Genomic DNA, 25,164 nt, shown 5'->3' on the forward strand with positions numbered 1-25,164 from the left:
GCTCTGCGTAGGGGTTGGCGCCGGAGAGGTCCGGCCGTCGGGGGCTGAAGCCGAGCGCCCAGCCCGCCGAGTCCGCGGCGCCTCGGAGCCTGTGCGCCGCCGCGGCCCGGGAGCGTCGGCCGGGCGGGCCGGGTAAGAGGCGCCCTGGGCGGGCCGGAAGGGTGGGCGGGCGGGGACCGGGGCGGGTGCGCCTCCCCGGGCGGCGCTGGACGCGACGCCGCGGCTTTAGGCCGCGCCGCTAGGGGCTGGTGTCCCGGGCCGTCCCCGAGCCGCCGGTGCCTTCGCATCAGGCGGCCCGGCCCCGGCCGACCTTCCGTGTCTCCCTTCGCGCCTCGCCGCTCCTTTATTTGCCTCGGGTCGCCGGGCCTTCGCATTCCTAGTCTTCCATTCTTCTTTCCCGTTTGTCCACATCTCTTCTGGACCCGAGGGCGGCTTTTCCTCCCCACCGTCGGTAGTGTTTTGGGAAAAGTTGCTGGGCCTCTGGACCCCGTAGGCATGCCTGGGTCACCTGTGGCTGGGGGTGCAAAGGAAGGAATCTTTTCCTTCTTAGGCTGCAGAACGGGGAATCAGGTGTGGACTTCTGTCAGGGACGGGGGTTTACCTGGAAGGGTGGAGGAAGACGTGACTCTGGCACTACCTCGGTCCTTGTCCTTTTAAAGCGGTATTTTAGCTTCGATGTCCAATCACCCAGCATTTTTTTTTTTTTTTTTGAGCATCTCTTTTCGCCCAGACCATGTGTTAGTAACAGCGGATGCAAGATTCATAAGATTCTGTCCCCACGCTCTGTGAGTTTAGTTTCCGGGGAAACAGCATAAAAAGCCACGCCTGGGTTGATCCGATTGACCGGAGTGGGGTCTGGAAAGCCTTCCAAAAAGGAGTGAGGCTTGAAACTGAGTCTTGGGGGTGTTTTGTTAGATGTGCAAGATGAGGGAAATGTTTCCTGCAGAGGAAGGAAATAAATGTGAAGATACCAGAGGTGAGGCACCTTAGTGCATTCTGGAAACTGCAGGAAAGGCAGAGGTGTGAAGAGGGGTAGTCAGGTCAGATCAATAAGGTTCTTTGAGAAGTCAGTAAAGGAGAAACATGGGAGGTACTTATTGCTAGAGGCAGGCAGATGGGTGGAAAGTAGGATATTCTGGATGAGGGCAAAATTCCGCACATTCTCATGTAGGTGAGGACTGTGTGTCCTTGCAACAGGTGGAGTCTTTAAAGGCTGCAACTCAGTTTCCACAATTTTATGGGGTAAATGCCACAGACATTTTGACTATAGTAAGGATATTTAGGGAATATAGGGTATTACATTAGTAACTTAAACTGAGAGTTTTATTTTTAGAACTTTATTAAGAAGTGTGCTGCCTGCTGTACAGTTTACAATAGAGAGTAGGTTGTGAGTTAGAAATATAACAAGTTGTCACAGAGGTGTTGGCCCTCTGAGCTGTTCTGATCGTGGAGTTCCGTGACGGATAAAGATAGCCTTTATGGAAAATAGGAATCTGGAGAATTGTGCGTTCCCAAAAGTAACTTTATAAAGTGGATTTCTTTTTACCTGGCTTGTTTTAAATTACCTGTAAGGAGCAGATGATCCAGGGCTGGTATTCATTCCCCAAGTCTTTCATAATAGGAAATAGCGAAGGACGTTCTCTGATACACTTAAGTTACAGGTAACTCGTGGACTTTGTTTGCAATACCCTCCAGCCTATGGTGCTTCGGTAATGATAGACTCTATGAGAATGGATGGGAATACTGAACTACGACAAGGGTGTCAGAGGTGGAGGTACAGGGAAACATTTAAAAAATTCTTTAAAAAGTCATAAATCTTACACACAAAGCAGATGCCTTTTATTACCTGTGTTTTTTGTGGACATCAACAGGCACTGCCCCTTATAGTTCCCTTCCTGTTCCTTTCTGTCTGTATGTACAGTACTTCGCATATTCTTTAAGCTTCGTTTTTAATTTGTGATACACAAATATCTATTTAGTGATAAAAAGGTCTTTTCTTACCAAGCCTGCTTCTTTAGGTGCTCAGAGCTCAGACCTTGACTCATTATTAGTTGTATGGTGGGAGTAGTTTTTCTCCCATTGGTTATGGTGTACAATTTACCATGCTTATCTCATATCCTGCTTACCACAAGTTATGTCCTTAAAGGGCTGATCTTACTGTTTCATAATAATATGATTTCAGTAGGTGCATTAACATCTTCTGTCCACTCTGATATATTTAGAGAATATTTGTAAGTCACTTATAATGTTCCAAACATGGTGCTCAGTTAGAGATATAAAGATGAGAACAGAAACAGCCCTTACCTTTAAGGGATTTATGATATAGTAAGAGATAGATGTGTCACCCAGTGGACAGCATAACATGATCTGAGTGTGTTCGGGGGGTAGTTGGTTTTATGTGGGGGTCGTAGTCACCAAAGGCTTGAGATGCACTTGAAAGACGAGTAGGTGGGATGCTTCTGAGACGATGTCTTCCATGTTCTTTTTCTGCCAGTTGCACGTGTTTTAAAAAATACTTTGCCAGCTTAGGTAGAATCTTGAAAAGTCATCATTATTCTGGCAGACTGTGTTTACCATGTTTCTTTTTAAGAAAAAAAGAAGCATACATGGAAGATTTGTTGATCAAAGGATGGTGTTACCATGATAAAGAAGTAAATAGTGAGAAGGTATTTTAAAGAAGTTATAAAAATCACCTGTTTGTATTTGCATTTGATCCTGGCTTCTTAAGGTATATCCAAATGTTAGAAAGTGCTACGTTTTTATTACTTGGCACCATACTTCATGAAATAAATGTGTTATATCATCTGAAAGGCATCTCAGCATTAATGAGGTTAAGTTCAGGTCCTAACAGAGTCTTGTTAGTGCACTTGTTACATTTCAGTGTTTGCAGTGGAGAGAATGAATGAATCGACTGTGATATATTTACAAGTGCTTAAGGCAACTAAAATAAAGATATACACACCTTTTAAGGAATAGATGGAATAAGCTGTGTCAATAAGATTATATAAAAGGAGGAAAGCATGGAATTAATGAGAATGGGGTTCAGGTTGCTGCTCACCCCTGGGCCCGGGAGATCACTTGGGTGGAATGGGATGGGGGCCATGTGGGTTGAGTGTGGTTTCTTGTCCAGATCCTGTCTCTTGTTTTGGGTGGTGAATTCACTGGTGCTTGTAGCATTATAGTAATTAATTGAAGCAGTCCACAGAAGTGTGTCGTTGCTGTGGTTAATCCATTTCTGTGAATTTGAAGATCAGTGAGAAGGAGAAAAGTGAAGAAAGCTCTTCTGCATTTACTGGGATGCGGAGATCTGATTTATAAGCTCCGAGTTAAAGAAAACTAGCAGATGCTGGTGAGATGACATCAGTTTCTAATATTTAAAGTGTGTTTTCGAAGGTTTTGAGACCAGGAACAAGGAACTTTTAAGGAACATGAGATTTTGCTGCACAATGACTTTCAAAGCTTGCAGAGCGAGGAGAATCAGGTGGAATTGTCAACAGCCACCTTCAGTGTAGACTGGAGTCGGAGGAAGTGCAGTCTCGTGAAACCTCACCAGCACCGATGACGTTGTTAAGTACTGGGTTCTTAGCCAGATGGACTCTGCTGGAGGTAGAGAGCCTCTGCGCTGCTTGATTTTGTAACCCTGAAATTGGGAAAATGTTTCCATCAATGTTTACTCTTCTGGCAGGGATATGTCCAGCAGCCTGTTACCTCACACCTCCTCCCCCAGTGCTGCTTCTCCCCTCCCTTTTACCTATTCTTTTTTTTCTTTTAATTTTTATTGTGGTAAAATATACATAACATAAAATTTGCCATTTTTAAGTGCATGGTACCATTGTGCGACTTTTGCCACCATCCACCTCCAGAACCTTTTGCCTGCTCTTTACTTTCTCGTGGAGCCTGTGGGCATTGTGTAGTTTCACTGCTGATTCATGTGGCCAAATAGAATTTACTTAATTATTAATATTTCAGAAGTGTTTATTAAATGCCTTCTCTGTGCCAGAAATTGGGGCTGCAAAAGTGAATAAGCTGGTCTTTACCCTTCATAGTTCAGTGGGCATTTGGGTACTCTGTTTCCATTGGCACCAATGTTATTTGTAAATACTTTTTTTAATGAATTTCTCAAATTTCTTATTAAGCGATATTGGGAGAATTGAAGTGGAGTTAGATTTGCAAACAAATTTTGATAATTTAGCTTTATGATTTCCCAGAATGCGTTGTTTATATTTGTTTCCCAGAATGTGTCAGTCTTACCTTGCTTTTATAAGATTAAAGAAAGATAAATGAACCCATAGTTTGTTTACTAGGCTTTGGTTTGGTGACCAATTGAATGAAGAGGTCTCAAAAAATTAAACTAGGTTAGATGAAAGATGCATGGTCATTTCTGAAGTAGTGTTTTGAGAGCCACATTACAGTTGACCCCTGAGCAACGTAGGGGTCAGGGACACCCACCCTCTGCTCAGTCGATAATCCAAATATAACTGTACAGTTGGCCCTCTGTATCCACGGTTCCACATCCGTGGATTCAACCAGCCGCGGATGGTGTGGTACTGTAGTATTTACTATGGAAAAAAAGCCGCATGTAAGTGGACTTGTGCGGTTCAAACCTGCGTCATTCACGGGCCCACTGTACTAAGCTGGACACTCAGCGTTGTTTTTCTTTGCTGTTGCTCTGAGTTTTTCAGGTTCAACTGAAACTTTAAGGATGTGTTACCTAGAGAGGAAGGATTAGTTTTGAATACCAGGTAGGCTGGGAGAAAAGCACATGACAGCCTCTAAAGCTTTTTGGTGCAGTTGTCTTCCACAGTCATTGTGGGCAAGGAATTTCTGAAGCCATGGCCTGGGAGGGGGTTGCAAATAGAGTGTTACCTCTGCAGTCGGCCTAACTGCCTGTTCAGCTCTGGGGTGGACATTGGTCTTAGTCCAGGGGTAGAGCAGTGACCTCCACAGACTGATGTAGGTTTTCATGGAGTTCACACTGACTGTGGATTAAAATAGTGGGTTCTGAAGTGGACCCCGGGGGCATGCCCTACAAAACTTCGGAGACATGGTCAAATTTCAGCCATACTTAGTTAAGAAATGGAAGTCATTAATTTTCCTCCATTTAGCCTCAGTGACTTGAACTTGTCTCAAGCTTAACTTGACAAGGTGTTGCCAAGTTCACTTTGTCTGGCACTGAAGACAGTGAGCATTTCCCGGTGGGATGTGCTTTCTAGGAAGTTCTCTGTCCGTGCTGCCGTCACCTGAGCCGGTGAGTTGTCACAGGAGCCTTGAGGAGGAGAAAGTATAGGCATTCCTTGATTTTATTTTGGGTGACTCATTGGAGCAATCAGCCACCAGTACCCTGGGCTCTGCTTTTATTCACCCTACTTCTGTGCTGCCTTGGGGCCTTTCACTTAGAAATCAAAACTGAGAGCTTTCAGGTAGTCTGCGGTTCAGATATTAAGAAGGGAAGACACTGTGGAAGGCGACTGCAGTTGCCCGGGGCTGACTTCTGCCCAGGACCGGAACGGCTATACGGAGGGAGGGAGGCGGCATCCACCCTCACCCCCGCCCCAAGCACAGTGGAAGCGGGTCGACCAAGGTGTTGGGGGTCTTAGAATCCATGCACAGAAGGGTGGAGAAATGAGCAGACAGACCGAAGTTTTGCCCGGGGTCAGACGTGACCCGGGGGGAAATTAAATATTTCCCTTCCTGTCTATATCACCTTCTCTTCCTGAGACACAGACACAGGCAAAACAGGATTTGTATAACACAGTTTCAATGGTAAAATGCTGTCTGAGCCTGGGAACTGACAGACTTTTGGAATGTGTCCATATGTTAGAAACTACCCATGTTAAGCATTTCTTTGCAGTTTAGGGATTTTAATCAAAATTTTTTTCGTCTTTCCATCTGTGAGAAAGAGATTGATTTCTTATTTTGAGAAGTGAGCCATTTTGTGGGTTTCAGAACGTTGAGGTGTTTTAAAGGTGGCAGTAAGGATTTACCAGCATGAGCTCTGGAGTTCTGACTGCGTTTGAGATGGGTCTTCCCACTGTGACCTGGGGCACATTTCTCTCTGGACGTCCCCATTTCCCTCCTGGACTGCTCTTGGTGTGTGATAAGGCTCTTAGTAAGTGTTAACTATTGCTGTTTTTGTTGTTGTCATCCTCTTGTGTTCCTCTATTCTGCCAGGGGTAGTATATATTGATCATTCACATGTAGATTGTTGATTCTGTCTTTGTAATCAGTGTCATTAAAGATTACAGATTTCTTCTAGATCAATGGAATAGAATTGAGAGTCCAGAGATAAACCTTCACATTTAAGGTCAATTGATTTCTTACAAGGGTACCCAGACAATTGAATAGGGAAAGAAAGTCTTTTCAACAAACGATGCTGGACAACAGTATTTCCACATACAAAAGAATGAAATTGGACCACTACCTCACATCATATGTTAAATTAACAAAAAAAAAGATTGTAGACCTAAATGTAAGTGTATAATACTATAAAAACCTTAGAAAAAACCAGTAAATTAAAAAAAAAAAAAGATTACAGATTTCTACTTGGTGGGATATGAGGACACCTGGTTATTAATAAGATCTAACCTTCTACCTTCCTGTCACATCTGTGAGGTCATTCATTTCTGGTTTTTTCCCCTTAATTGGGGGCGTATATTACGGTTTTTTCTTTATAAAAGGATAACGGCCCACCACCACCAAAAAACAAAGGTAGTTAATTGTGCTAAATCAGCCTTGTAATAGGTGTTTTTGTAAGGCTTCTACTTTTTGCTGTTGACACAAAATAGAGTTTTTTAAAAATTGAATATATGTAATTAATAATGCCCTGAATCTAGAACTTCCATCTTATCTCATTCTATAGAACAGAAGGATTTCACTCGTGAATTACTTGACCACATGATCTTATATATAGGAAAATTCATTCTAGAGGATTATTTTAAAAATAGTACATGGATGTAGCGTTTTGTGTCAGGGTGCTGACTGGTGATATCAGGCATGTTGGCTTCTGTCACTGAATGTTCCTGGACCAGGTGATCTCTTCAGCTACCTCTTACCTCTGAAGTTCCATGATACTGCGTTATTTTAACATGGGAAGACTGGAAATCTTCACTACATTTTTGCATTCTTTAACCCCTACCCCTCTTGCCTTTCAGCATTAAACTGAGAAGATGTCCCTGTATGACGACCTGGGAGTGGAGACCAGTGACTCAAAAACGGAAGGCTGGTCCAAAAACTTCAAACTTCTGCAGTCTCAGCTCCAGGTGAAGAAGGCAGCTCTCACTCAGGCAAAGGTAAGAGAAGCTAAGCCCAGCTGTGAGAGCAGAGGTGTACCGGCAGGTGCCTCCTACGGATTAAGAGTAGCCTGCCCCTCTGCCTCTTTGTTGAATATGTAGGGTTCAACATTTGTAAGGGGAGAGGCTGGGTGGGGGGAGGGAGAGGAATAGGAGTTGAAGGTCATTTCGCTTCTCCTGGGAATAGAACTGTTACAGGGAATCAGAATGAGGAAAAACATACTCTTGGTTTCCAGCAATGATGCTGGTTGTCAAACTTCAGTATGCAGGTTGTCAATCTTGGTTGTCCAAGATTGAGAATTTGGTTAAAAGGCTATATAACACCTGATACTCTGGTAAATCCTGATTCTGGGTTGGGGCCTGGGGAGTCTGCATTTTTAGGGGGCAGTCCTGCTGTTTGTTATAGGTGGTTTGGAAGCAGCACTTTGAGAACGAAGCTCTGCGGTAACGACTGAGCTGTGATAATGTGTGTTACTGAAGGCTGGAGTTGGTTGTGAACGTATCAGGGTTTGTAGTCTGGGGTAATTGTTTTTGTTTCTGTTGTGTAATGTTGGGCGTTGGCAACATCCTTGAAATCATTCATCAGGTAAAACATTAAAAAAAAAAAAAATTAGTTGTCTACTGGATATTTGATATTAAAATGTTCCTGTCAAATACATTTAGGAATGAGAATGGTCTTATGGTTTGCTTGTTGTTGTTTTAGAATATGATTCCCAGTGGAGGCTGTATCCCCTCCAGATGGGGCAAATATTGGTTCTAAGGGGTGAAAAAAATCCTGCTCTTCTTATGTATAAAGGCCAGATATACACAGAATACATAAACTCGTGTGTAGTGTATCTGTGGTATTAAAATTTCATAGGTGGAGAAGAAAATGTATTAAAAGGTTCCTTGAAGGAGGAGGCAATAATAAAAAAGAAGTTGAGAAGAACTGCTTTAGAGATACATATTTACCAATAAGATGAAATATTTACTGATAAGATGATATCATTTCTGGGATTTACTTTAAAATACTCCAGTCTCTGGCAGGGGAGGCAGGGATACATGAAACAAGATTTGCCATGAGTTGGTAGTTGTTGAAGCCAGGTTAAAGAGACATGAGTTCATTAATCATTCTCCTTAATGTTTGAAAATTCACACAATAAATTTTTTTAAAGTTGGAATTATTTTTCTTTTCCTTCACTACATACAGCATTAATATTAAAATGTTTACATTTGATTCCTCAGTATTGTAAAAGGTTTTTAGGATTAGGATACCCACAAGTAGAGAAAACACTGTCTTAAAATTTAAATTGGTTTTGTCAGTTCTGTTGATTAGAGTTTTTGTCTTTTTCATATATCATCACCAGATTTAAATTTTTTATGCCAGTACTATTTCTTTTTAAAGAGATAGAATTCCGTCTTTTTAAAACAAACTTTCATCTCACATGAAAAGATTAACAGAACAAGTCTTTTTTTTTTTTGTAATTAATTTATTTATTTTTGGCTGTGTTGGGTCTTCCTTGATGTACGTGGGCTTTCTCTAGTTGTGGCGAGCGGGGGCTTCTCTTTGTTGTGGTGTACGGGCTTCTCATTGCAGTGGCTTCTCTTGTTGCGGAGCACGGGCTCTAGGCATGTGGGCTTCAGTAGTTGTGGCACACAGGCTCAGTAGTTGTGGCTCGTGGGCTCTAGAGCGCAGGCTCAGTAGTTGTGGTGCACGGGTTTAGTTGCTCCGCAGCATGTGGGATCTTCCCAGACCAGGGCTCAAACCCGTGTCCCCTGCATTGGCAGGCGGATTCTTAACCACTGTGCCACCAGGGAAGCCCAAGTCTTGTTTTTTTGTTTTAATTTTTTTTAAGTAGGTCTAATTTTTAAACTCTTCGTTTCATGTAACTTTTGCTTTGGACATAAGATGTATAAATAAGGTTTTACATTCTAATGTTAATGCTATTTCGTATATTATATTCTTGAAGGCCTCAGTCTTCTCTTTTGTAAAGTGACTGACTCCTAGGAACAATTCTCATACTTAATAACATAAATTCAATTAGACTATAAGTGGACATAGTTAGTGGGCAATCTTGGTTCAATGGAAGATAAAATAGAAAAGCAGAAGTCGAAATATAGTAGAGATATACAGGTTAGATATACTAATCCACAAGTGTATGCCCAAGATATAAAAACATACCCATTCCTTGTGAAAGATCCACACTAGTTGAAGTGTAATGCGGAGAATCTAATGTAGAGCTTTTTTCTTATATTATTTCATATGCAAATTTAAATAAAAGCGACCAAACTTTCTGTAAAGCTTTTACAAAAATGGAGGAAATTTGTGTTGTAAAAAAAAAGGGCTAAAAAACTAGTATATGATTATTGTAATAACTGAATTAAAAGGCTGTTAAGATTGTTTTTCTCATATCTGAAAGGTTTGTTGCAGAGACCAAAAAAAGCTTTGTTACAAACGGTATGATTTTTAATTTGAAGCCTCAGTACACTTTTCTTATTTTTTGATGATTTTAGAGCCAGAGGACAAAACAAGGTACGGTCCTTGCCCCAGTAATCGACCTGAAGCGAGGTGGCTCTTCAGATGAGCGGCAGATCGTGGACACCCCGCCGCACGTGGCGGCGGGCCTCAAGGTACACTCCCCACCCCCAGCTGGGTGGGCCTCCTGCTTTCCACAGGCTGCGCTTTACACGTCACTCTGAACACACCTCAGTAGGCCTTGCACTCTAGGCAGTATCATTTTCAATTTAATGTTTACTTTCATTTTATCAAGTTTAAAACATTCATCTGTTTAAAACACAGTAGTTAATTATAGAAAAATCAGAAACTGGAGGTAGGCAAAAAGGAAAATAAATGACTTCGGTCCTACCCTCCAGAATTTAAAAGCTTTGTATTTTGGAATAGCTTTCCATCCTTCGCCTTCTCCACCTTCTGTTCTCTGACTTGCTTTTCTCACTTAATATATTGTGAGTGTCCATCTGTGTCAAAAAGTATAGGACCATATGATCATTTTATTGACTTCACAGTATTCCCCTGTGTGGGTTTGCCGTGAAGCTCTTGGTGGGGTTTCTTGACCAGAGGAACTGGTCCTGCTCCTGCCGGCTGATAGTCTGTCAAGAGGGAAAGGCACCCACCCCACAGTGGAAATTTTCTGAGGATTCTTAGTCATTCAACATTTTTTCCCACAAATTCTTTGCCTAATTTTTTCTTGCTACATCTAATGAAAAACTGGTTAATCATCTTCTGTTATTGTGTGTTGGCTCTAGAACCTATAATATCACCCCCAAGTTTAATCAGTAAGCATTTTCCTTCTTGCTGCATAGCCAATTTTTAATTGTAAAGCATTCCCATCAGGTGAATGTATGGTGATTTACACACCTATTTCCTAACTGTAGAACCAGTAGACCTCTAGTGAACACCTCTGCAGAGTGCTTTCTATGCATTTAAAATTATTTTCTTAGGATAGATTTCCTGAGGTGACATTAGGAGATCAGTCACTTTTATGGGCAATTTATTTAGCGCCAACTTGTTTCCGGTAGAGTTGTATCAGTAAATAGTATCACTTGTAACATGTGAGCGTTTGGGTTTTTCCTACCCTCCCCAGCATTGGGTATTAACATTAAAGCTTTTAAAATCAAGCAAGCTGCTTTATTCTTTATAGCATTTAAAGAAGGATGGCTCATTGTTGAACTTAAGCAGGGTTTATACAGTAAAAGTTGTTTGCTGTCACATATTGAAATGAAAAAAACTAACGTTCATGCTGACAGTCTGGTCTCTGAGTTAGAAACTTTGTGATGGCGGTGTTCTGTAAATGGAGGGGCTCGTTGTTAGCTTCTCCCATCTTAATAATAACTGAAAGGAAATGTCGTTGATGTGCTTTTGTGTTTTTAAAATGTCTTTTATGTGAACACAAATGAATAACCGCCCTTTGGGAGCCCTGCATTAAATAGATTTTTGTAAGATTTCCAGTGATAGGGCCTGGGAGGTGATTACAGTTACTTTTCTGATTTCTTTTATTCATCAAATCAAAGTGTTTTTTGAGTTTTAGGTGTAAGGAAACCATGGAGTGTTTGTTTTATGATGAAAAAACATCAAACCTGCACAGTGTAATCCAGGAATTGTTGGATTTAGATCCATTGATGATGAGCATAAGCTCTCTTTATCATGCCCGTTTTGTGTTCATATATAAGGTACATTTTACAAACAACCTTCCTGCCTTTGGCGGTGCTGGCATGCTCCTCCTGAAAGAGGTACAGAGTGGGCGCTCGGGGACACTGAACTGTGCTCATTTGGGGCATCTGCGGAGACGAGGGAAGCCATCTTACTTTTATAGACAATAAGGAGGCGTCGTGCTAGGAAAACTAACAGAAGAAAGTACGGAGGTTTAGGAACGTGAGACCACGCAGTAGGTCAGGGCTTAGGAGAACCATGGAGATAAAGACCACGAGCCTAGGGCAAAGCCTCCTTCTCATTGTGTGTTTCTAGCTTACTGTGTGCTGTCTGCCTTTTGTTTTTACGATTTCTTTGTTAAGGCTACTACCTCTTTTTCTCCCATAGAGTAGCCCCAGTTTCTAAATGTACAGAAGAGAAATGCAAAATGTTGTCATCTGAACCTGACTTAGTGGACCTTAAAAAATGAATGAGGATGTGAAGGGAGTTACCTCCACCTGTGCAGACTCAGGCCTGAGATGCAGATGCCTGGGGAGGGTGTGCAGTCCAGAGGATTTCACAAAGCCCAAGAGGATGCTTTTTACCTTTTTTTTTTCTTTTTTTTTTTTAAATCTTAATGTGTCATGTCTCCATGTAATCAGAATCTAAAGTTATTCTATTAAATGACTATAAGAATGTGTTATTCATGAGTTGTTTCGTATTTTAAGTTTTCACAGAGATATATATATATATATATATATATATATATAAATAGAAGTATTCTGTGTTTGCTATAAATAATCAAATTTATTGCTTAAAATTTTAGGTGGTGGCAGCGTGTTTAAGACTTCCAGGAAAGTGCTGTAGGGTGTTTATGGAATTAATACTGAAGTGAGAGGTGAAATTCTTTGTCATGTCTGCTGCTCCCAGGCTAGGTGTGTGGCCACGTCAAGTCACTGAACCTCCTCAGGCATCTGCTCCCTCATCTGTAAAGCAGAGGCAGACAGGTGGTCTTCAGGGCCCCTCCTAGCCCTCGTATTTTTTTGACCTTAATTCTGTGAATAAAATTCCAGGACAGAGGATGATACTTACTTTGACATTTTTCCCTTCCTCAGGACCCGGTTCCCAGTGGGTTTTCTGCAGGAGAAGTTTTGATTCCCCTAGCTGATGAATATGATCCCATGTTTCCTAACGATTATGAGAAAGTAGTGAAGCGCCAAAGAGAGGAGCGACAGAGACAGCGGGAGCTGGAAAGACAGAAGGAAATAGAAGAGAGAGAAAAGTAAGGCCTCGCGCGGATGTGGAGGTGCTCTACGTTTGAAATGGTCGTTCAGATGTTGGTGAATGAACTTTAGTGCTGTCTGTAAGGCTGAGTGAGTTTCCTGGTTGGTCTGAGCAGTTGTCAGGAGGAGTCAGGTTGTTGTTAAGAACGTGTGGTCATTACATCCCAGCACGAAAACAAACTCCAGAGTAAATTTCATATATAGTTGCAGAAAACTTAGAGTATATGTTTTGGGTGAGTTCTTGGAGAAGTAACTTACAAAGTGATGTTGAATTATAGGGTTTTTTCCTATGCTGTGACTCTGCTAGAGTCATAACTACTTAAAGTATTTAAAATGTTATTCTTAACTTTTACTGTTTTTGAGCCAGATGGAGTTTTTAAAAACTCATATACATCTTTTATGTTTTTTGAAAGTATGGGCAACAAGGATTTATTTGCATTTCTTCTTTTAAAAATAGTATTAATTGTTAAATAGTTATATAAAATATTAATCTACTATTATTTATTGAATCACTTCATGAAGTGAAAACATGTTCTAGAGAATCAAAATTATTTAATTAACTATTGCCTATTGTTGATATGCTTTAAAATTGAAAGAGGTAAATATCAAGGAAACTTTTTTCTTGCTATTTATATTCATATACCTCTTAAATTTGTTCAGTTTATCTTCTGGATTTTTCTCACTTCTCATACTTTTGCTACTTCAGTCTTTAACCAGTTTGCATGCCCCCCACCCCCGCCAAAAAAAAGTCAAGGTGACGTCCTTGAGTTCACATCTCTGAATTGGTCCATCCGTGGTGAACGTTTGTTTCCTCTTATCACAGGAGGCGTAAGGACAGACATGAAGCTAGTGGGTTTTCCAGGCGACCAGATCCAGATTCCGATGAAGATGAAGATTATGAGCGAGAGAGGAGGAAGAGAAGTAAGGCATGAACACAGATACTGTGTTTCAAACATGGTGCAGTTCCACCATTTCATATTCAATTTCGTAAATGGTTCATCTGACACTGATTTGGGTAATTTTCTCTCCAGAATCTCAGCAACCCGCATGTGCATGACAGTGTAAATTTACATTGTGTTTTCACATATAGTCTTTCTAACATTTACTTGTTGGACACTTGGAGCATTCCTTAAAATACATGGCCACTCTCGTCTTTACCCTCAGCACAGTCGCACCAACCTGTTCTCTGTATCCAGCTACATTTCTGTTAAGAACAGCACTGAATGGAGAGTCAAGGCACTCATTTCCAGAACCTTTGCCACTAACACGCATGACTGAGCTTCCCTGGATGCTGGTTTCTTTCAGTGTCGTACGGGGAGCAGGGAGACAAGCATTTGAACTAGGTGCTTCATAAGACCTCTTCCATCTCTAAGAGGTCTCTAAGAGCAGCATTGTAGTTGTGTTAGAGCCAAATTCTCAGTGATCACTAGATAGCTAAGCAGTGTTCATTCTTGAGAGAATGGAATGCTACTTATTTTCCCTTCATCATGTTTGATTGCTGGGATTTCCTGGATTTAGATCACCACTTTGGTTGACAGATTGAGATTTAAATGAGAAATTGAAATCTTCTTCTTGTCTCCTAGATACCAGGCACTGTTCTAAGCACTCTGATGGATTACCTCCTTTACACCACACAACTTTATACCACACAACTCAGATAACTGTGATAATCCCTGTTATAGTGGATTAGTGGGAATAGCGTTGTGTGTGAAACGGGTCCATTGTGCATCTAACCAAGATCTTTCTTTACCTGAAAACCTCATTGCAATGTGGTCACCTTTAACATGAGACCTAAGAAGAATGTTATCATGAAGCTGGAGTGTATTTCCACATACATGAACTCTGTTTTATGACCAGCAGTTTGGCAAGCTTGGTCTTCCCAGTGTACAGCCAAGGTTTTTCAGGGCTTAGTTTAAACTTTAAAATACTAAATGAGTTGGAAAGGAGTGGGTCTGTACTAATTTAGAATTCTTACTCTTTCAATGCAGATATGAATTATACAAATTTATAGAATACTTATTGCACAACAACAGAGAACCAAGCTCATAGATACAGAAAACAGATTGGTGGTTACCAGAGGCAGGGGTTGTGGGGAGCTGGGAGAAATGGGTGAAGAGGGTCAAAAGGTACAAACTTCCAGTTACAAAATGAATCATGAGATTGCAGTGTACAGCATGGTCACTATGTTAATAATACAAATAATTGCATAGTTTTGGGGTTTTTTTAGATAATGTTTATTGTTTTAGGCCATTACATTTTGGGGATAAAATAATTGCATATTTGAAAGTTGGCTAAGAGAGTAGATCCTAGAAGTTCTCAACACAAGAAAAACTTTTTGTAACTGTATGTGGTGACAGATGTTAACTAGACTTTTTGTTGTGATCATCTCACAATATATACAAATACCAAAAATCGTTATGTTGTACACCTGAAACTAATATTACATGTCAATTATACCTCAACTGAAAAAAGGCTTCCTGCGTGCTGAGCACACTCAGGCACTGCATTGTTTTTCTAAGGAGGAATAGAGTTAACATTTGAGTGTGCTCTGTGTGTCAGGCATTATGTTAACATTTCAGACTCATTATCTTCCTAATCAACAAATGCCTGATTTATTAACTTGTTTTAGAATCCAATACATAGGTTGAGTATTTCTTGGTTTCATCTTTCCAGCTTACAAATGAGCTGCCCTTTTTTGTGAGGAGGTGTGCCTTCAATACTGAGGACATTTTTTTTTTTTTTTGGAACATTAGCAGGAACGATATAATCTAATATTAGGGAAGTAATGGTGTTAATATCCGTTATGTGTACTGCTGTTAACATATTGATGGTCATATTTTAACGTGATTAGTAGCAAATTTTCAGTAAACCCTGAATTTTGTATACTAAACTCATTGGAGCTGATCTTTTCAGAATCAGTTAATAATCACTTAGGTCTTAGTGGCAAGGTGAAAAATGATAATAGGTATTTCAAAAGACATAGAAGTTTTATTAAGGCTCATATTTCTCCGGTGAAAAATGATAACAGGTATTTCAGAAGACATAGAAGTTTTATTAAGGCTCATATTTCTCCGTAAGTATTTTTTCTAGTCTAGGCCTGTTAATCATTATGCATATACACTGGCTTTGGGGGATTTCTTTTGTGAAACATTGTGTGCTGGTGCAGCATGGTTTTGTAACTGGTTTCTTTCATTTACATTGTATCAATTTTTTAGGAGTGTTTCATTGATGATTAAGTTATAATACACATGTTAGCACTTCTCCCTAGTGAAAAATTCCTTATGTTCTCTGCTCATGTTTTCCCTCTGGTTGTCTGGTAGAAAATGGAGTCTACTTTGGTTTGTTCGTGTCCACCATTCTCTGTCCAGGAAACATGAGCAGGAATGGTGACAACACAAAACAGATTGTAACCGGAAGTACTGACACTTCCAACTAGGTGTTCAGTCCCAGTGGTCTGCGTCCTGGAAAGAAGGGTGCTGTCTTGTGGGGGATGCTCTGGCCTCACAGGGAGCTGGGTTTCATTCTGTCTCTGCCTGTTCACTCTCCCGCGATCATTTTCTCATCTGGAAAATGGAAGCAGTGATACCTACTTCTGTATTTTTAATCCTGGATTCAGATACTGAAGTCTTCAGATGTTAGTGGGAGGGATGGAGCAGCAGCCCTTCCTGCTTCTTTCTTTGGAGGGTGGTGTGATGTGGCAGGTGGCGTGTGTCACATTCCTGAGGAGCCGGCATCTGAAACGCTTTCCCTCCTTTAATTGGTGGAATTTCTGTTTCTGCAGGTATGGGCGGAGCTGCCATTGCACCACCCACTTCTCTTGTAGAGAAAGACAAAGAGTGTACGTACCTGTTTCTTCCCCCCTCTGTTCAGATACACATCTTTAACCCAGTTGTGGGAAGTCTTAGCTGGAATCAGCCAGGTGTCCTGAGTGCAGGGAAATGGCTGGAAACCCCTCCTTGCTCTAACCCTCAGCCACGTGCTCCCTTCCACCCCTTAAGTTTTATACCAGGCTCTGAGGCATGGGTTTTTCTCTTGTGAGATGCTTTTTTTGTTTGTTTTTAAAAATAATTCATTTTGTCTTCTCCAACATTTCGTTATTTGGAGTTAGGTAAGAACAAATAGTAGCTGAGTTTTTGTGCTCGGTGGTCTAGGGGCTGTTCAATTTGTGACCCTCCACAAGGTGGCAGCACCTTCCTGGGTTAGGTCCGTGCACAGGTTGTGTGCATTTACTCAGATTGCCAAAACAGTCTTCTCCCAGTGATCTGTTCTAGAATTTGGGGTTGGAGTTGGACTTTGAGGAGTCATGAAGCTCATCTTCCTACCCTCTGGGTTGGACCATACCTAAACTATCCCAAGAAAATGTAGTCATCCCTAGTGCTTCTTAATACCTGTTGCACCATGAATGTTACCTTTTTATAAAGAAGGTAATTAAAAAATTGTTAAATACCTTTTGTGTGAAAATACCTGACGAACCATAAACCCCAGTTGAAACCAGTCTCTGGGAGTGGGACCCAAGCATCTGGATCAACAAGCTTCCTTGTTGATTCTAATGTGTAGCTAGGGTTACAAATCACTGAACTGGCATATGGTCCCTAACCTCAAAGACCTTTATTGTCTGCCAGGGTAATAAGGTCGTAAGATGAGCGTCTTAAGACAGGTACACAGGATGCTATGGGAGTCAAAAGAGGGGTTGATCAGATCTACTGGAACATACAGAAGGGCCAAGTGCAGTTCAGAATTGTTTTGTCACATTTTGGTAAACCTATTTTATTTTCATCCAGCAGTACCCCGAGACTTTCCTTATGAAGAGGATTCACGACCTCGCTCACAGTCTTCCAAAGCTGCTATCCCTCCCCCAGTGTACGAGGAACAAGACAGACCCAGATCCCCGACTGGCCCCGGCAACTCCTTCCTCGCCAACATGGGGTAATGGTCCGGGTGCTCTCACCTCGGCAGGTGCAGGGAGGGCGGGGCCGAACGGGAGGCACTGTCAGCCCTTCCAGTAGGTGCAGCATGTTTGGGGATGGGGCCTTTTTTGGGTTTATGGGGAGATGCTCAGTGTGCTCCGTCACGCAGCCTCCTTCTTGAGGATCAGGGATCAAGTCACATGGAGGGTATCCCGGCATGTACTGTTAGGTTTTGTACAAAACATAAAGCTGTCTCATGGAAATTTTGAAAGATTTAGATGCTGAACATTATATTCTCTAGTTAGGAATAGTTTGTGATCATTATATTTGTTTTCATAACATTTGCAAATAGGTCATATGAATTAGAGCTGACTTAACGCTATGTCCAAAAGATGAATGACATCTTTTTTTTTTTTTTTGATAAAATGACCTTTGCTTTAGGTCATGGTTCTATACCTTTGGTCTAAAGACTCTCAGTCGTTCTAACTATAATTAGAAATTTGTTGGCATATGAAAATCAGTTTTAAGGTTGACTTTCAGATGGGGCTTGTGGATTTTAAGTCTCACTGGATTTGGCATGTGTTTTGGTTAAAAGAGTGTTTTATGTGGTTTACTCTGTTCCTCGTGCTCTGAGGGGTTGTCAGGTGAAGCAGCGTTGCACTAAGGCCTTTGTTCTGTGTCCTCTAGAAGGACTGCCTCTGGTGGCAGTGCTGTGACTGTAGTAGTGACACTGGTCTGCCCTCACCTGTGTGCATGTGCTTTGATTCTTAGCGTCCTCGGAGCTGGGCTAGTCAGAGTTGGAGGAGATGGGTCCTCCACCGTAGGGTTTGCACACTGCAGGAGGATTTGGAGTTTCTCATCTTGTGTCCATCTTCTAGACCTGTGCTGTTCTCTGTGGTAGCTAATAGCCACACGTGGCTGTTAAATTAATTGAAAGTGAATAGAATTTAACATGTATTTCTTTAGTCACACTAGTCTCAAGTGCTCACCAGGCTAACAGCTACCGTACTGGGCAGTGCAGATGGAGAACATTTCCCTCATTGCAGAAAGGCTGCCCTAGAGTGTATGCTGGAGCGGGACAGATGTGAAGCCATTGGGGTGGTTTTGTTTGGTTTTTTCTGCTAATGAAAAAATTGACCTTTTGCTGGTAAGAACTGACTTTTTGCTGAATCCCCTTTAAACAGGAATTAAATCTTTATGCCTAAGGAAGAGACAGTGTAGTACAGTTCATCAGTTTTCAGTCTTTTCTTTTTAGCCCTAGAACAGCTTGTTCAAATGAAATATTTAAGGAAATTACATACATGAAATACTGTAGGTACAGTTCTGGTTGAAGCAGGGTTTTGTGATTTAAGCCCTAAGTAGCAGTGGTCAATGGGGGGCACCCTTGAGACCCATGAGGCTCCTCACGGTGCAGTTTGAAAACTGTCATGGGATTAGAGAACGAGCAGTGGACTGAGAATCCGGAGTGGTGGGTTACACTTTCAATCCTGCCATTAACTCCTACAGAAATAATTCTCATGTGGTGTCTTGCTTTGCTTTCAATTAGCCTTAAGCTCGTCAGCCCATCTGGGCCTCAGTTTCTTCATTTCCAGCTCTGAAATAGATGGTCCCTAAGTGTCCTTTCATGTATGAAGTCAGTCATTGGAAACTCTGCTGTACTATTTAGAAAAATGCAATCATCTTCATTATGTGAAACCATATTTATTTTTTGACAGGCTCACTTTAAAATAAACTGGTTTATGAGCCCTGTAGCAGAGCAGATACTGGAGCACACAGGAAGTCTAGTGTTTTCTAACAGGCCCTGGGGAAATCTCACTAGGGGAACTAGTGTTTCCCTCATCTCAGGGGTAATCTCAGGATGCCCAGGATTTCAGCATTCACTTTTTATCTTTCTGCTGAACATTCCACGGCTTCCATCTCATGGCCCGTTGGTAATTATATGTGGCCTCATGGAAGCCCTTGTGGAATTTACACTCTCTCTTTCCAGAAGGAGATTACTGTGATGTAAAATCCAATTTATGCTGTAGCTGATGACGTTGAGTGCAAGGACCTTTCTCTTTTTCCTCCCCACAGTGGCACAGTAGCACATAAAATCATGCAGAAGTACGGCTTCCGGGAAGGCCAGGGTCTTGGGAAGCACGAGCAGGGCTTGAGCACAGCGCTGTCAGTGGAGAAGACCAGCAAGCGGGGAGGCAAGATCATCGTGGGCGACGCCACTGAGAAAGGTGGGCCTCCCCTTGAGCGGGTCCCTGGGGGTGAGCAGGGTGGAGGCAGGCCATCCTGATTGTGATGCATTCCAGCTCTGCGTTGTGGAAACTGAATCCTGAGGCCCGTTTTTACAAATAGTTCAGAACAGACAGAGAGATAGGAACGCCCATGGAAGAAAAAGAAGACAAGAGACTTTGGCAGAAATGAATAGGACTCCAGAAAATCATGTCATGCCTGCTTCTACTAGCAAGGAGCCTTGTTACATTGATAAAACCATAGTTATGTTTTTATAGCAAGACAGAGCCATACACAGTATATCGGTGATTCTGTCTGCTACATCTCCATCCTGTAAGGGTTCTCTGCTCTTTTCTTTTTTCTGCCCTTTCATCCTAATTTTCTTACTGACTGATCGCTCTGTGAGACTAATGTTATTTTGCAGTCTACTGGTAGGTGATGCCTCCTTGGTGTTTTATTTTCATTTGATTGTTACAGTCTGTTCTGTAGTGAGGGCGTATCGGAATGAGTCAAACATGACTTAGCATTTTAAGGAGAACTGAGTGGTTTTGAGTCAGCTTAGCTGAACACCTTTTCCTAAAGAAGGGAGAGAACTTTTCTGGGAGCCCTGTCGACGCACAGCTTTAGGAAGCAGCAGTGAGCCTCACAGGCTAGAACCAAAAACCAGCAGTCGCCCGGCTTTGTGGGAGTGTCTGAAATTGGTCAGCTAGGGGCTGGCTAGTTAACAGCTCGTTACACTGGGCTGGGGACCTTCGGCCACCGCCTGAGCCAAGACTCACCTCTGAGGGTCGTGACCACTGTGCTCTGTGAGCCCTTTAGGAAGTGAGCTGAGCAAAAATGCAGGTAGTTGGGGATATTAAAAAGTTCTAGAAATTATGGTAAAAATTATACCAAAGCGAAGTGATGCTTTCTGCCAGGCCAGATAAGGCTGCATTTTTGCTGAGAGACTCTGTGGATGCTTATAGATGGCTCTAGGACATAGATAGTGGGGATTGCTATTGAAATTAAATTATTCATTGTAACTTGGACTCAGTGCTGTAACATGTCTATGTCTGATGATGTTTTCTTACAGATGCAGCCAAGAAGTCGGATTCAAATCCATTAACTGAAATACTTAAGTGTCCTACTAAAGTGGTCCTACTAAGGGTAAGACGCAGAAGGAGGAAACCTGTTTGCTCTCTTTGAATTGTGTCACTCCACCTTGACCTGTCCCTACATGCTTGCAGCCCCCCTGATGACAGAACAGTTAAAGCAAACTGAAAATGACACTTTTGGATAGACTCCATATAAGACTGATTTTTAGATTCCTTTTTCACTAATGCTTCTTCGCTAAACACAGTATTTAAGACTACAGTGAGTAATTACTTTAAAATATTTGAAATTGTTAGAAGTTCAACTTGGTTTATATATTTTGATGCTTGCACAGTTGCTCTTATAACTCTTTATGGAGCTTAATGTATATTTTTATTTTTTATATATGTTTTAATACCAACTTTGGGGTGTTTCAGGGATGAAAATTTTCTTCGTGTCATTTGGGATTAGGAACGTTTGCCATCATGGAAAGAAGTTATTTATACATCCCTTTTAAATATTTGTAAATTATACTTTACAATGGAATTTATGTATTTATTTTTGTTTATAGAACATGGTTGGTGCAGGAGAGGTAGATGAAGACTTGGAAGTTGAAACCAAGGAAGAGTGTGAAAAATATGGCAAAGTTGGAAAATGTGTGATATTTGAAGTAAGAGGGGTTTCTTTTGATGTTTATAAACCCAAGTTACAATTGATAGACTACAAAACATTTTCTATAGAGACAGAGTGTGCTGTAAGTAACATATTGTCATACTATAGAAGGTGACAGATGTTGGTTAGTTACACTGCTTTTACTCAGTTATTACAATTTCAAACATAAACACAAGAAGGACTTCAAATTTTATTTGGTGAAGAAACATTTCATTTTGTGACTGAGGTTTAGACTTGATGACCGTGTGCTCAGTAGTTTAGTGACTTGGATGTGCCTCTGGTCTCACTCATTTGGCAGGTGTTTTCTTAGTGCCTCCCACATACCCAGTACTGCATTGAGAGCCTTGTGGGTGGGGAAACACATTCTGTGCTCTTGGTGATAATGTTCAGTTGATGAAACAACAAAACAAACATGTGAAATTAGAGAACATTCAGTTGCTAGATTCTGTAATGTTGACTTATAAGTACAGGAGGTGAGAGAAGGATTAGATCCACACAAAATAGTTAGAGGAGGCTTTGTGAACAGTATCAGATGTGAGTGAAGCTTTGGAATGAGTGGGTAGGATTTGGGTAGGAGAGAACGGGTGTTCAGACTAGGGTCGCGGCTTCTGGGAGACTGAGGAGGGCTGCAAAATGGAGTGGTTGGGCGTGGTGGGGGTTAGCAGGAGCCGCGCTTATACAGTGGCAGTGGGGCTATGTAAGCGGGGCCTAGAAAGCTCCACCAAGGAGCTTAGCCTCATACGAGAGACGGTTAGCATACAGATCTTTTTACCTTAATTTCTGCTCACTTCAGCTTCTCCTCCATATCATGTTGCTGTCTGTTGACTGCGTAATTATTTGTTTATGTGTCAGATGGCATAGGACCTCCAAAGGTCCTGCTTGGCTGTGTGTTCCAGCACTTAACACAAGACCTGTCATAAACGGACCTTCAGCAGATTTTGATGATGAATGAATTATACTTATTTCCTTGGTATTTGACCATTGCTTATCTGTATATGATGATAATTGGAATACTTACTCTGATAAAAATCATTTATGGGAGAAAACTCAGATTCAGTGTTATCTCCGATGATATCTTTACCTACTATACTTTCATTTCTTTTCCAGATTCCTGGTGCCCCTGATGATGAAGCAGTACGAATATTTTTAGAATTTGAGAGGGTTGAATCAGCGATTAAAGGTAAGTTGTACAGCTAACTATAAAGAATTAAAAAGTTGAATTTGTGATCTTAATCTGTGTAATTAAAACATGTTCTTGTAATGTCTACTGGAATACCTGCCTTAACTGACTGTCTTTTTGTTTGCCTTTTAGCTGTTGTTGATCTGAATGGGAGGTATTTTGGTGGACGGGTGGTCAAAGCATGTTTCTACAATTTGGATAAATTCAGGGTCTTGGATTTGGCAGAACAAGTGTGATTGTAAGAACTAGAGCCTGAGTCATCTCCAACGATCCTTCAACGAGCCGCAGACTGAGCAGAGAGCAAGGCGACAGGCAGCCTGCATGGCTGTGGGTACAGAGACTCTGGAAGGACTTCTAAGATATATGTTGACTGATCCCTTTTTTATTTTGTGGTTTTTTAATATAGTATAAAAATCCTTTAAAAAAAACAAACAAAAAAACAATCTGTGTGCCTCTCTGGTTGTTTCTCTTTTTTATTACCACTTCTGAGATGATTACATTTTTTGCTAGGATTTCATGATAATTCTCAAGTGCTTCAGTGATACGGCATTTCTTGCACTAAAAAAATCTAGAAAGTTTTGGGATATGGGGTTGTGTTACCCTTTGCTTTTCTTTTTTTTTTCTTTTTGATTCATTTTAATAAAACCTGCAAGTTACTAAACTGTAGCTTCATAAATTCTATAATAAAGTATCATCTTGGCGGTCTGCCAAAGGTGAAAATTTCTGCTTTCTCTAACAGAGAAATTCTTCTTATTGACTCCAATCGTAGAAAAAACTCTTTATGACCTAAACTAAGGTTGAAGAATTGTGAGCCTACCATGACCTGTTTGGATGAATCATTTTCGGTTAAGCTAAGTCAGACTATAGAGTTTGTGATGGATTTAGGGGTATTTGGGTATAGAAATCATGAATATAGCCTTTGTTTTCAGATATTCAAGCCTAGTCTTTAGCGTAGATCAGAAGTGACCGGTTAATTCAAAACCTCGCAGGTACATTGTAAATGTGTGCCCGATTATGTTTTGGAAATGGTGGTTCCCTGGGGTCACGTTTCTACTGGCAAAATTTGCAGTAGTGTTAGTTCTCATACATAATTTTAAAATGTGTAAAATTCAGCCACATCAGCTACTTAAACTGTACTGGCGATTAATATAATTATGGAATTGTGAAAAATTGTATCATTGAAGTGCAGTGGTGTATGTGGCTCAAACATTTAGCAGGGCCCAAAACAAAACAGATAAAAATGTTTGGCACTACGGTTCATTGGCCAGAGCAGGAAGTGTTTCCAGAATATACTTGTGCCTGTGTTCTGTTCCTTGCTTGCCCAAATGTTGCATGTGACTTACCTGAAGCGGCAGCTGCGGGACGTGCGCCTGTGTTGTCTCTTTAGGTCTTTACGACATGAGAGCGTCTTGTGACCCTGCGGGGGAGGAAAGTACTCAGCATTTCTTTGCATCCATGGACTTGGTTTGGAGACATAAGGAATATTCTGACCCTTTTTAAAAAAGGATTTTCTCATGTTTTTATTTAACATAAATAAAAGAATAACATTTTCTCTTTTGTGGTATTATTTTACTGAGTAAAAGTGAATTAAGACTCTGCTTTTGAAATAAAAGTGCACATACCCGGAAATAAATTTGGGTTAAAGAATATAAGGTAAAAGAATTACATAATTGGACAGAATTTTGTAGGACGTGAGAAATCAACAGCCAGCCTGAAACTAGAACAGGTCTACCTGCGGACTTAGCTCTGGAATACCAGTGATGGCGCCTGGCTTGGGCTTACCAGTACCTAAATGTGCTCACGCTAAGTATTTATTATGATGGCTTAGTTTAATTTGTGTAAACCCTAATGTTTTAAACTGTAAGTTCCACCCCCTTTGTTACCTGCATTATTATTGTTATGCTTTATAATAACATTGTTTATTTGCATTTAGGTGGATTTTCCCAACATTCTCATGATCAACCACAGAAATGCAAGTGACTGCACTACTTTGATTTTTATTAGCATGGGTACAACTTAGTGAATATCTTTCTCCCCAATCTCTCTAATAATTAAATTATCCATGATTGCAGTAATTACTTAGTACATTACTTGCAGTGAATTTCCAACATTAGAATAATTTTAAATCTCCTGCAATGTAGTGCTTGAGAAATTTGAAATTAATTTTCAGTATTAACTAAAATTCAAAGTAACTTCAATGGAAAATTTTCAATGTAAATTGAAAATTAATGAAGCTACAATATAACTAGAAAGGTTCTGTGTAATAGACATTTGTCATTCTGGGCCCGATTGTGATCTGAAAGCCCGTCCTGTGTTTGGGGTTCCCCCGCATTCTACCGCCTCCCTGAGGTAGAGACTCTGAACTTGCTTTCCCAGCCTGTCTGGCAGCAGGGGCAGGGGTTCAGCCCTGGGC

General features: G+C 41.1%; 1 protein-coding gene across 2 annotated transcripts; it reads left to right on the plus strand.

The window, feature by feature from the left end:
• On the plus strand, positions 1 to 24,303 carry RBM17 (RNA binding motif protein 17). 2 transcript variants are annotated; one of them, XM_068559937.1, is made up of 12 exons: positions 1 to 132; positions 7,152 to 7,289; positions 9,783 to 9,899; positions 12,531 to 12,697; positions 13,522 to 13,619; positions 16,480 to 16,536; positions 17,480 to 17,624; positions 19,679 to 19,830; positions 20,901 to 20,974; positions 21,471 to 21,569; positions 22,679 to 22,751; positions 22,884 to 24,303. In XM_068559937.1, exons 2-12 carry the CDS (start codon positions 7,167 to 7,169, stop codon positions 22,985 to 22,987), a joined length of 1,209 nt encoding a protein of 402 aa, XP_068416038.1. In that variant the 5' UTR covers positions 1 to 132; positions 7,152 to 7,166; the 3' UTR covers positions 22,988 to 24,303. The 2 variants fall into 2 exon arrangements, with proteins under 2 accessions (XP_068416038.1, XP_068416048.1); XM_068559947.1 differs by having other exon boundaries at positions 3 to 132; positions 17,483 to 17,624.
• The last annotated feature ends 861 nt before the right edge of the window (positions 24,304 to 25,164 follow it).

This window comes from Eschrichtius robustus, chromosome 1 (assembly GCF_028021215.1).
Source record: "Eschrichtius robustus isolate mEscRob2 chromosome 1, mEscRob2.pri, whole genome shotgun sequence".
Taxonomy (NCBI): Eukaryota; Metazoa; Chordata; class Mammalia; order Artiodactyla; family Eschrichtiidae; genus Eschrichtius; species Eschrichtius robustus.